At 42.3% G+C, this 12,702-nt stretch overlaps 1 protein-coding gene across 3 annotated transcripts in view; it reads right to left on the minus strand.

Annotated features, from left to right (window-relative positions):
* Positions 1–12,702, minus strand: part of PTPN21 (protein tyrosine phosphatase non-receptor type 21) — a 90,434-nt gene that overhangs the window by 27,442 nt on the left and 50,290 nt on the right. For all 3 annotated transcript variants that reach the window (XM_063651957.1, XM_054447737.2, XM_063651958.1), the window contains 4 exons: positions 9,730–9,817; positions 9,232–9,320; positions 5,652–5,739; positions 4,862–4,941 (listed from right to left, as the gene is read on the minus strand). In XM_063651957.1, coding sequence (XP_063508027.1) covers positions 4,862–4,941; positions 5,652–5,739; positions 9,232–9,320; positions 9,730–9,817 — 345 coding nt within the window. The remainder of the gene's footprint in view (positions 1–4,861; positions 4,942–5,651; positions 5,740–9,231; positions 9,321–9,729; positions 9,818–12,702) is intronic.

The following is a 12,702-nucleotide window of genomic DNA, read 5'->3' on the forward strand; positions in this document are numbered from 1 at the left end:
CATGACTAAATGGTCTATATTGAGAGCCTTTAAAACATGGCCATAACAATTAAAGTTCTTTTCATTTTATTATCAAGCAAAATTTTAAAAGCTAATATTAAAAGCTTCATTTACTTTATGTGGGAAACAAACGCTCAAAATGAAATATATTAGTTCCCTACAGAATGAATCATAAGTAATTACATAGGAATAGCTCATGGAAATCAACTGCCACAATCTATTGGATATATAGAGATTGAAAGCAAATTTTGGAAAACAGCCCTTTAAACATAACTATTCCATTTTAAAAAGAATCAGGTGTTCCTTATTTAGGTATAATATATGCAACTGATGACATTAATGTAGTTTTGTTCACACTTGCCAATAAATAGCAATATTCCAAAAACTAGAGCTGAATTTCTAAGACTCAATCATTCACCATAATCAATCATTTGTTGCTTTTCCCTCTTCCCTCTTTTACTTATTACAAGTTGTTAATTTGCAAGAAAAAAAAAAAAAAAACAAGCACTAACCACCAACCAATATGGATGCCTCATGGAAAGGGATTATGTTTTATGGTTTATTCAAAATGTAGATTCTCCACTATTTTCCAGAGAAGAAATGAACTGAGGTAATAATGGCTCAATATTATGAACACTTAACTTATTAAAGTCTTTAAAATGAAAATGCTGTGGTCCAACAGACTGCATTATCTACTGCTTGAATCTTAGAACTTACTTCTGCGTAGAAATCATGCCACATATGGCTGGATAACCAGGCCAGCCCCAGGGAACCCCAAAGGCAAGTAGCACTACTGAATATCACCACCAGGGGGAACACTTTCATATGCAAATACACCCAGGCCCCTAGCGGAAACCGCTTCCCATATTTACAAAGAAAGCAGGTTCCTCCTCCCTGTCAGTGCTTACGAAAATCCCATCACCAGACCAGCGGTGGGGACTCATGCAAACATGGTGCAGGGGATGGCAGAGAAGACACAGGGACTGGGCCATACATGCAAACCACTGGGCAGCTCCCCATCCGGGTGGGCATCCCCGCATGTTATCTTTACACTGCTGCTCCTGCCCAGAGTTTCTCTCACACCCTGCAAGACAGAAGGCACTTCCACAGCCTTTCTCCTTCCTTCCTGGTGCTAAGGGACAAAATGCCCTTGTTAGACGTTGCCTCCACCCCATGCCTCATTTACAATCTGTAATAAAAGGAAAAGACAAAGGAGCAAAAGTGCTCTTCTCCCCTGTGACTCCCATCACTGCCACACTCCGGCTCCCATCGTTCATTAAGCCCTTACGCACCGGGCACCTTGCCAGACAGGGGACATGAAGATGAGGAAGAGGAGACCCTGCCCTCATGGAGCTTCATCAAACAAGAGAGACAGATCAAATGAAAATGATCTGTCAACTGATATCTGTCAATATGAAAAGAGCAGGCAGGAACTACTCTTAACAGGCTAGCACAGCAGCTAAGAGCACAGGCTCTAGTCTTGCTGCTCCACTTACTAGTTGTGTGGCAGGGCAAGACATTTCACTTCTCTAAGTCTCCATACCTTCATCAATAATGGGATAGTAATAATTGTGCCCAACAGGGTTACTGTAAGGATTAAAGAAAATAAAAGCTCTCAGTATAATGCTTGACATGGAGCAAACATTTACTAAATTATTGTTATGAATTATTCAGGTCATTGTTATAAAAGAGGTAGAAAAAACAACTTTCAGAGTGGTATTGAGGACTAAGCAAACTGAATGCTTGGTGGTGTCTACGGGGGCTGTATTTTAAACTCAATCTTGAAGAATGACTAAGAGTCTGTCAGAGAAGGGAAGGAAGGACATTTTAGCAAAGGCCTGGGCTGGGGGCATTCACATGATAAGGAAAGACGCCTTCCTGGAGTCAGACTCCAAGGCCAAATGGGCTGGGGCAGCTAAGTCCAGAGAAGAACCTCAGGAGTCTGCCCTTAATCCTGTACCCAGGACGGGGTGGGTGAGAGGCACATGCTCAGATTTGTTCCTGACATGTAACTTCAAGAGCAGTGCTACATACAGTGCTACATATTTTGCTTATCTATCCAGAAGACTGACTGCAGACAGATGAGATAGGGCATGGGGGGCCAAGTGGGAAGCAGCTCCAGGAGGCACCTCCAGAAATGGACCAGGGACAAGAGGACAGCTTAAAGAAAGATTGTGGGAATTGAGTGAAACATTTCAGGTCTCAGCTTATATATCACTTGGCTGGGTAGCCTTTCCTATCTTGGCAGTTCTGGGTGATGTACCGTTTTCCTAAGGGATCTTACAGCACACCAAGACATCTCGAATCAGAGCTCTTAACACTTCTATCTATAGATTAGTTTAACAAATTCATTAAGGCCGACAGTGAGCCAGGCCCTTGCTTGGCACGGGGAAAATAGCACTGAAGGCAGGGAAGACTGTCTGTCCTCAAGCACTGCTCTAGAGCTTACCTGCTGGCAGGGGATACAGGCAAACAAGCAAACAAACAAATACAGAAATTCACGTGGTGCTAAGTGCTATAAAGAACAAAAAAAAGTTAGAGGGTAAAGAGACAGATCGTAGTGGAAGGGGGGCACCATAGGACAATCAGGGACAGCCTCTGAAGAGGGTCATATCTGACCAGACAGCAGGCTGCAATGAGGGAGCAAGGCAGGTGGAGACCTGGGAAAAGAGCAAGGACAGCATCCCCTAGGGTGAGGCACATCTGCGGCCTAGCCAGGATACCACTGTGGCTGGAACAGAGCAAGTAGGGAGGAGGATAAAAGACATAAGGTTGGAACCAGGTAAGGACCACACTGTGTATGGCCTCGTACTTTTATTAGAAGTAAAATGGGGCCAGGCGTGGTGGCTCACACCTGTCCAGCACTTTGGGAGGCCAGGGCAGGAGGATCCTTCAAGTCCAGAAGTTTGAGACTGGTCTGGGTAACATAAGGAGATCCTGCCTCTATAAAAAACATCAAAAAATTAACCAGGTACACACCTGTGGTACCAGCTACTCAGGAGGCTGAGGTGGGAGGATCACGTGAGCCCAGGGAGGTTGAGAGGCTGCTGTGAGCTGTGATCATGCCACTGTACTCAGCCTGGGTGATAGAGCTGTCTCAAAAACAAACTAAAAAAATTACTTAAAAAAAGAAGTGGAATGCCAAAGGAGGGTTAAGAAGAGTGAAAGGATCTGGGCAGGGCGCGGTGGCTCAAGCCTGTAATCCCAGCACTTTGGGAGGCCGAGGCGGGTGGATCACGAGGTCAGGAAATCAAGACCATCCTGGCCAACATGGTGAAACCCCATCTCTACTAAAAATACAAAAAATTAGCTGGGCGTGGTGGCGTGTGCCTGTAGTCCCAGCTACTCAAGAGGCTGAGGCAGGAGAATCACTTGAACCCGGGAGGCGGAGGTTGCAGTGAGCCAAGATCGTGCCACTGCACTCCGGCCTGGGTGACAGAGCGAGACTCTATCTCCCAAAAAAAAAAAAAAAAAAAAAAAAAAAAAAAAGAGTGTCAGGATCTGATTCCGGTTAAACTAAGATCATTCTGGCTGACATATGGAAAATAAGCTACAAGCTACAGGCAGCGAAGGCACAGAAACAGGAAAGTCAGAAGGATACCTCAATATTCTGATGAGAAGTAGTGGCAGCTAGCACTAAGCTGTTAGCACAAGTGGTAAAAATGGTTGGGTTTCATACCACATCCAATTCATCAGCAAGTTCTGCCAGCTCTACCTTCAGAATATACAGGCAGTAGTATATATTCACCACAACTTTCAGAATGGTATTGAGGACTAAGCAAACTAAATGCTTGTGGTAGGATGCAGAAGTCAAGAGCTCAAGGACGGCTGGGCACGGTGGCTCATGCCTGTAATCCCAGCACTTTGGGAGGCCAAGGCAGGCAGATCACCTGAAGTCAGAAGTTCAAGACCAGCCTGAACAACAAGGAGAAACCCTGTCTCTACTAAAAATACAAAATTAGTGGGGTGTGGTGGCGCATGCCTGTAATCCTAGCTACTCGGGAGGCTGAGGCAGGAGAATCACTTGAACTGGGAGCTCAGGGGGAGGACAGGTCAGGAGAAGCCCCCTAGAGGAACAGATTTGGAGAAAAGGCCTCAGGACCAAACCAGCAAAGGTGACTGAGAAGAAACAGCCTAGAAAGAGCAAGCCGAGCAGGTGGTAGTGTCCTGGCAGCCAAAGAAGAGCAGGATTCCGGAAGGATGGAAGGAGCTGTTGGAGGATCAGTACTGCGGAGCGGTCAAGTAAGAGAACTCATAAAATGATCACTGGATGAAAGTCACCTGACCACAACAAGCAGCGTCAGTAACGTGGAGGCTTAGGGAAAACAGGATGGAAGGAAGGAAACAAACAAGCATACACAACTCTCTTGAGGAAACCTGCCATTAAGGAAAGCAGAGATATGGTGCAGAGGCTGGAGGGGAGTATAGATGAAGGACAATATTTTACATGTGCAGTATCACCATGTGCTTTATTGATCTGGCAGACAGTAAGAAGCCCATGTGAGCTAAGAAAAATGCACACCAGGAAGGAGGGGCAAAAATTCTTCAGATGGCTGGGAAAGCTGAATAATCTTTAATGACTCAAAATACTGACCAGAGGATTGATTTAAACAAATAAAGGATATTATTCCCTTTTTACCTTTCAAGAATTACAATGGTTCTTGTAACTAGTTGAAATAAATCTTAGAGGCATACAATGTAGTTATTAGAAGTTGGTCCAAAGCTAAAATGAGGAAAACAGCTATAGGATCAAAAAAAGATGTCAACTGATAAAATGTCTTTCTTGATGATACAGTATACTCAAGATTACAATTTCTAAATTCATTATTTTTGATAATTTCCATGAGCAGGACATACTTACAGGTTACAATGGTTTAGTCTGTAAAACTTGTGTCGCGCAACACAGAGTCTCCAAATGTATTTTGCTGTTTCCATGTCTTCCTAGCAAACAAAACAGGCATAAAGCAATATGAAAGCACACATACAACTTGATACGTTTAATGCAGAGTTTGTCAAAAGACATAATGGGTGACATCATATGACAAAGTCACTTTCAGAACACTATAAGCCTTTCATTTTCCAACACTGGGCCCATGATATGAATACCACAAGTAGGATTTAATTTATGAAGACAAAACAATCTGTTCTAACAGTGTGATTCTCATATTAAACAGTTTCAAAATGACTTGGGAATCTAAAAACTATAAAAATACCAACTTTTATTCTTGCCAAATATACTCAAAGACATTTTTAAACAAAAATATGACTCAGTAACTCAATATTGCCTTTGTCAAGAGAGCAAAAGCAAGTAACTGTTAAATAACATTTCTTCAGAGCTATTCATTTATCAATGAAATTCAAGATATCAGTGCTTACTTTCTCCCCCACACAATCCCTGAAGTTTAATTTAAAGGTTATCATGATCAGACAGTAGTTATCCAAAGACTCATTCACTCAGCATTTACTGAGCAGCCATTTTTTGCTAACTGCCATTTTGCAAAATGCTATATGATAAAACTGCATGTTTTATACAATTATGAAATATTATCATTTTAATGCTGCCCTGCCTCCAAACACATACAGGCACGCAGAAGTAGAACTTGTTAACTTTTAGGAAAAACATTCCATGCAGACCCCTAATGTTTACTCACAGTTTGAAACTGGATGGTCTCCTCTTTATTTGCCAGCTCTAATGCAAAAAAGGACTTGTTGTGGGACATGTTGGCAATGTCATGCCACCTAAAGAATGGCAAATAGAGAATTGGCAATGTGAGTGCCCATGGGGGAAACAAGGAGATAGAATACACAAGTTTTCCCTAAGCCTGACGTGTAAGTTAGCATTTGGTAACATTTTTGAGAAAAACAAAAAAGAAAAAACACGAGACCAGCCTGGCCAATATGGTGAAACCCTGTCTCTATTAAAAATACAAAAACTAGGCCGGGGGCGGTGGCTCACGCCTGTAATCTCGGCACTTTGGGAGGCCAAGGTGGGCGGATCACGAGGTCAGGAGATGGAGACCATCCTGGCTAACACGGTGAAACCCCATCTCTACTAAAAATACAAAAAAAAAAAAAAAAAACCTCACCAGGCATGGTAGCAGGTACCTGTAGGCCCAGCTACTTGGGAGGCTGAGGCGGGAGAACGGTGTGAACCCGGGAGGCAGAGCTTGCAGTGAGCCGAGATTGCACCACTGCACTCCAACCTGGGCGACAGAGCGAGACGCCGTCTCAAAAAAAAAAAACCAAAAAAAAAAAAAACAAACAAAAACTAGGTTAGGCTTGGTGGCTCACGCCTGTAATCCGAGCACTTTGGGAGGCCGAGGCAGGTGGATCACCTGAGGTCAGGAGTTTCAGACTCCTGGCCAACATGGTGAAACCCTGTCTCTACTAAGAATACAAAAAAAATTAGCTGGGCGTGGTGGTGGGCACCTGCAATCCCAGCTACTTGGGAGGCTGAGGCAGGAGAATCGCTTGAACTCAGGAGGCGGAGGTTGCAGTGAGCTGAGACAGCACCATCGCACTCCAGTGTGGGCAACAAAAATGAAACTCTGTCTAAAAAAAAAAAAAAATTACAAAAACTAGGCCAGGCGAGGTGGCAGGCACCTGTAATCCCAGCTACTTGGGAGGCTGAGGCAGAAGAATCGTCTGAACCTGGGAGGCAGAAGTTGCAGTGAACCAAGATTGTGCCACTGCATGCCAGCCTGGGCAACAGAACGAGACTGTCTCAAAAAAAACCAAAACAGAAAAAAAAAAACAAAAAACAGTGGTTTTAATCAGCTAGCCTGAATGTTCTAATTGAAGTAACAGCAGCTAGTTGAAAAAGTAAACTCATGTATAATAAATGAGGGAAAAGAGAATTTAAAAGATGTAAAATGTATCATTCTCATGCGTCAGATTTGCTTGATGGAAGATCCCTCTCTTAGCTGATTGCCAATGCCCCATTTATTCATTCAACAAAATAAAAGACACCTATTATAACAATGCCAGAAATCGCAGCAGGTCCTAGGGACACTAAGATTAGTGAGTTACAGTGCTTCCCTCAAATTAGCACAGTTGGAGGGAAAGGTGGGAGAAAGAACACAGAAGCAAACAAGAACTTTTAAGTGCTGCAGGTATTAAAATAAGGCACAAAAGTGGGGGAAGTGTGCTCTGAAAAGCTTCAGGGTGAAGATAAATTTGAAATGCCAGGAACTCAAAGAGTGAACTATTCTGGAAGTGATCACTAGGATTCAAAATCTTATACTTTCTAATTTTATCGTATTAGCTTTTATATGTTAATATTTGATTTTATTACATAATCAGAATTTTATAAAAAGAAAAAATTACGGAAGAAAAAATTTTATCCTTCTCCATTAGATTTATTTATTTTAAATGTATTAAAATAAAATCAACTTAGTACTGATTCCGTGTTTGTTAAATCTAAAGATTATTAGCATTACATTAAGGCAACTGTGAAAATTCCTATCTAGTGATAAAGGAAGCCAGGCAGATGCCTCAAGTTTCCATGTGACACTTTGGGCACCATCAGAGCCCTGCTCTTCAGGTGAAGCCACAGATCCATTTTCCTCTCCTCTCCCTGACCCCCAGCTCAGCATGTTGGGAAGGGTTAATATAAGTGGCTTGGGGACGAGAGAGCAACTGCCAAAGGGGAGCCACCCAGCCCAGGGCAGTGCATTCTAGGAATGGGGTTCTGCTCCCCAAGTGATGCATACTCTCTGAGGTCATAATCACCATGGAGAATTCATGGCTCAAGAGGCAGTAAAGCAAAGGAAGTGAGGGAGGAGATGTCAGTTTAGAGAAAAAGCTCTTCAAAGGCCAAACTAGTTCTCAAGAAGAAATGGTAGGAGTGGTTTAGAAAGCTTGAGTAGTGTGTGTGTTGTGGGGCGGGCAGTGAGTAGGGGGTGGAGAGAATAAAAGCTGTTTAATACAGCGATTAAGAGCCCACGCATAAAGTGGAGGATCCAAGTTCTAGTCCTAGTTATGCCAGTTAATAACCGGGTGACCATGGACAAATCACAACTTTTCTAAGCCTCAATTATCACATGTGCAAAGTGGTGGTAATACCTACTGCTGAGAGTGTTATGAAGATTACACTTAAAAAATTCACAAAAAATGCTCAGCATAGTTTATCTGACTCATGATAAGCACTCAACAAATGGTAGACACAAAGGAACCAAAAAACAGAAGTGATAGAATATGTTTTCCTGCCTTATAAAAACAATATAAGCTTTTGGTTGGACATGAACTTTGGATTTTCCAGATTACAGATTTTAAGGAATTAAAGGTAGGGATTGTACAATATGGTGCAACTTACTATCTTTAAGATACAAATTAGAACGCAGAATACTATAAAGGAAATTAAAATCACCTATAGTTTCATTGTTCAGAGTCAGTTACTATTAGCACGTCGCTATATATTCTTTCCAACTTTCTTCACATTCCAAGATTTCCACAAATGAATAGTATCTTTTTTTATATCAGCAACAAAAACCAACATTATAAAAAATAATAGAAATTTCCTTAGATACTGGTATTTTAGGAATTTTGGTACAAAACTATAGTCAAAACAAAGCTCTATATTTTTCATAGGAAATAGCCCTACAGGCTGGGCACAGTGGGCTCACACCTGGAATCCCAGCACTCTGGGAGGCAGGCAGATAGCTTGAGCCCAAGAGTTTAAGACTAGCCTGGGCAACATGGTAAAACTGCCTCTACAAAAAATACAAAAATTAGCCAGGCATGGTGGCATTAGCCTGTAGTCCTAGCCACTCAGGAAGCTGGGATGGGAGGATCACTTCAGCCTGGGAGGTCAAGGCTGCAGTGAGTGGTGACTGTACCACTGCACTCTAGCCTGGGCAACAGAGTGAGACCTTGCCTCACAATAAATAAATTAACCAATAAATAGCCTTGGAAACCAGAGCTCAAATTAAACATTCATATCAAAGCAAAGAATGGCCTCCATATAGCACAAAAAGGGTCACACATTTTTAAGCATTTTATAATAGGCTGTCATTATAGGTCTTATACTCTGGACATTCAGTTTTGAACAAAGTGGCTTATTGAAAAGGACTGTTGCATTCAGATGGCATTTTTTTCCTAGCAAGGGAATTATTTCTATTTTTTAATGAGACCTTGGTATAGACTTGTGAACAATTTAACTGCTGTAAGTACTAAAAAATATATCACCAACAGGAGCCATAGAAAACATACAAAAAGAGGTAAGAAAAATACCTAAATACCACAGGATGCCTTCCATTCTTGTGTTTCACAAAGATACCTTCAAGACACGCTCCAATGGATATGTCACTTCCTTGGCTATCCTACAAGGAGAAAGCAGAAGAAGAAACACCCAGGAAGCAGATGCAGAGGAACTGCTGCTAGAGTTCCCTGGACTGGTTTCCCAGATGTAGAAAGTTCCGAAGACCTACAGAGTAACTATTCAGGAAGACAAAAGTCTGAATGAGATCTATGATCTTATAGGTAAGTATAAAAATTGAAAAAGTTTGGCCCTCCTTAGGAACTCTATTTCAAGACCATTTCAAAGTATGAACCACAAAATGGGAATGTGTTTTACCACAAAACTTTGGTCACCAGGACCTCAGCTTTTAAGTTTCCAGAGTGTTGCATGTCCTCAGCCTTTGCACATAAGGACATCCTTGGATTTCCCCATGATTTTCTCAAATTTGTGAGCCTAACTTTAAAGAGCCCCAGCTGCCAAGCCACACTTACCTTAGCAGGGTAGCTCTCTTCTCCATAGCCATCCATTCTCTCTACCTCCTGCATGTACAGCATTTCAGCATCAGGAGCTGTGAGCCCTCTGCAACCCAAAAGAAGCAAGATTGTTCACAAAGCAAGCTTAAAATGGTTTAAAATAAAGCTTTTCTTAAAACCTATATGTCAATTTAGCATAAGACATTATAAACATTTCACGTTTCTAAGCATCTATAATTGGTTATATCAATCTATTGATATTTACTGAAAACCAGTATGTGCAAAGCACTGTGCTGAATGCTGAGGGTATCACATGAGATCCTGCTCTCTATACTTAAGGCAGATGAGCGGGAAGGTGGGGGATAAAACAACTCCCTAAAAAATCTTAGGGTGAAATCTTGAACTTTTCTTAAACCACCAAGTAATTGCTTATTATCCCAAATATCAGGGCTGGGCATGGTGACTCATGCCTGTAACCGCAGCACCTTGGGAAGCCAAGGAGAAAGGACCACCTGAGGCCAGCAGTTTGAGACCAGCCTGGGCAACATAGTGAAACCTTGTCACTACAAAAAAAAAAAAAAAATGTTTTAAATTAGCCAGGCATGGTGGTGCACATCTATAGTCCCAGCTGCTTGGAAGGCGGAGGTGGGAGGACTGCTTGAGCCCAGGAGTTCAAGGATGCAGTGAGCTATGATCGCTCCACTGCACGCCAGTCTGGGCAAAAACAACAACAACAACAAAAAAACAAAAATAAAAACAACAAAATATCAGGCATTACTGAGAATTATGTGCTAAATGTCGAACGCAGGGAATAAGGGTATGAGGAGGCTACATGAAAACCCCTCTTCACTCAGGTGAGCGCAGCACTACTAGGATGGGTAGGAAGGCAGTGTGGGTAAAGGAGGAGTGCCCAAGTGCATGCAGACTTGCATCTCCAGCCTCATCTTCCGATGCTCCTCCCTGTCCTCAAGGCACCCACACTGCAGCCATCCCAAACTCTGCATCTCTTCAGACAGAATATGTTCCCTAGCCCCTCTGGGCTTTTGCACATGAGAATCCCTCTTCTTGGTGTGCCTGTGACTCACTTGTGGACCCGGCCAATCCCTAATATCCTTCAAGATTCCGTCTATGCATCATTTCCTCTGGGTCACCTTCTGGGATTCCCCAGTGCCGCAGCTCCATGCAGTCCCAACACATTCCGCCCATACCCCTCTAACTGCACTCATTATCTTCTTATATGTATTATAATTACTATAGTGGGTTGTCCTGCCAGCCCTCATATTGCAGGGCTGGGAATGCACTCTTAGAAGAAATTATTCTATTTATCTTTGTGCCATAGCATCCAGCACTCTTACTCTGCCTAATGCAGAATAAGAACACTAAGCTATCTTTTAAGGAAATGCATAAATGAATAAATGGAAGTGACAAAAGGCAGGGCAATGTGTGCCTGAGGCACCAATTAAGCTAGAAAAGAAATGGTTCATGTGGTTCTGCTGTCCAGCAGAAGGTAAAGCTGGGAAGGCAGGATTTAACCAACTTGTGGGAGGCCTTTTATCCCAGGGTAATGAACTTGTGCTAGTAGACAGCATGAAAATACCCATGAGCACGTGGAAGGAGAAGGAGAGAGGTAAGAAGAAAGTGATATTCTAGGGAGATTAATCTTTTGTGAGTCACTGTGTGGATTTGAGTGGAGAGAGACTAGAGGCAAAAGTTTATTTTATTTGGAAGGGGATAAGCAATAGGTTCTACTGAAACTGATCTGCTTTCAATTCCCACCTCTACCACATGTAGAGGTAACTAAATCTTTTTTTTTTTTTTTTTTTTGGCTCTGTCGCCAGGCTGAGTGCAGTGGCACGATCTCAGCTCACTGCAACCTCCGCCTCCCAGGTTCAAGCGAATCCCCTGCCTCAGCCTTCTGAGTAGCTGAGGCTACCAGTGTGCGCCACCACACCTGGCTAAGTTTTTGAATTTTAGTGGAGACAGGGTTTCACCATGTTTGCCAGGATGGTCTCGATCTCCTGACCTTGTGATCTGCCACCTCAGCCTCCCAAAGTGCTGGGATTACAGGCGTGAGCCACTGCTCCCGGCCAGAGATAACTAAATCTTTTTGAGCTTGGTTTCCCCATCTGGTAAGATGGAGACAATAATGTTTATCTTAATGAGTAGTTATAAAAATTTAATGATAGAGTACAGACAGTCCTCAACTTATGATGGTTCAACTGAATGACTTTCAACTTTACAATGGTACAAAGGTGGTACAAATTCAGTAGGACCCACACTGAATTTGTACTTTGAGGACCCACATAACTATTCTGTTTTTCACTTTCAGTACAGTATTCAACAAATTATATGAGATATTCAACATTATAAAATATATTACAGGCTTTGTGTTAGATGATTTTGCCCAACCGTATGCTAATGTAAGTGTTCTGAGAACAGGTAGGGTAGGCTAGGCTAAGCTATGATGTTCAGCAGGACTGGTGTATTAAATACATCTCGACTTAGAGTATTTTCAACTTACTATGGGTTTATCAGGACTTAAGCCCATCATAAGTCAAGGAGCATCTGTATGTGGAACTGTGTGGTAGTTGGTTTAGAATAAGACCTAGCATTATCTAGAAGAGTATTTTTTCTTACAGGCAACACAGAGATTCATCATGAAAGAACGTCAATATGTACAAGTATACAAAGGTATGCAGAAGCATAGTTCAGAGTAATAAGCACCATAGCTCTTAGCATAGCTCCCCAGGTGACAGACACAGCTTCCATAGGTATAGAGAGGGAAGTAACCCTGTACTTGCTAAGCTGTATCATAAAAGAAAACAAATCATCCTAATTTTACATTAACCTACACAGGATGGGGTTATCAAACAAACCTTTACTATATGCAGTAAACAATGGGCACCCTTCAATGACTGGCTGCTTTCAACTTCCTCAGTGTCCTCACTGGTAAAACATGGACAATAAATGAGTAATATGGGTAAGTGCTTA

This window comes from Pongo pygmaeus, chromosome 15 (genome assembly GCF_028885625.2).
Source record: "Pongo pygmaeus isolate AG05252 chromosome 15, NHGRI_mPonPyg2-v2.0_pri, whole genome shotgun sequence".
NCBI lineage: Eukaryota > Metazoa > Chordata > Mammalia > Primates > Hominidae > Pongo > Pongo pygmaeus.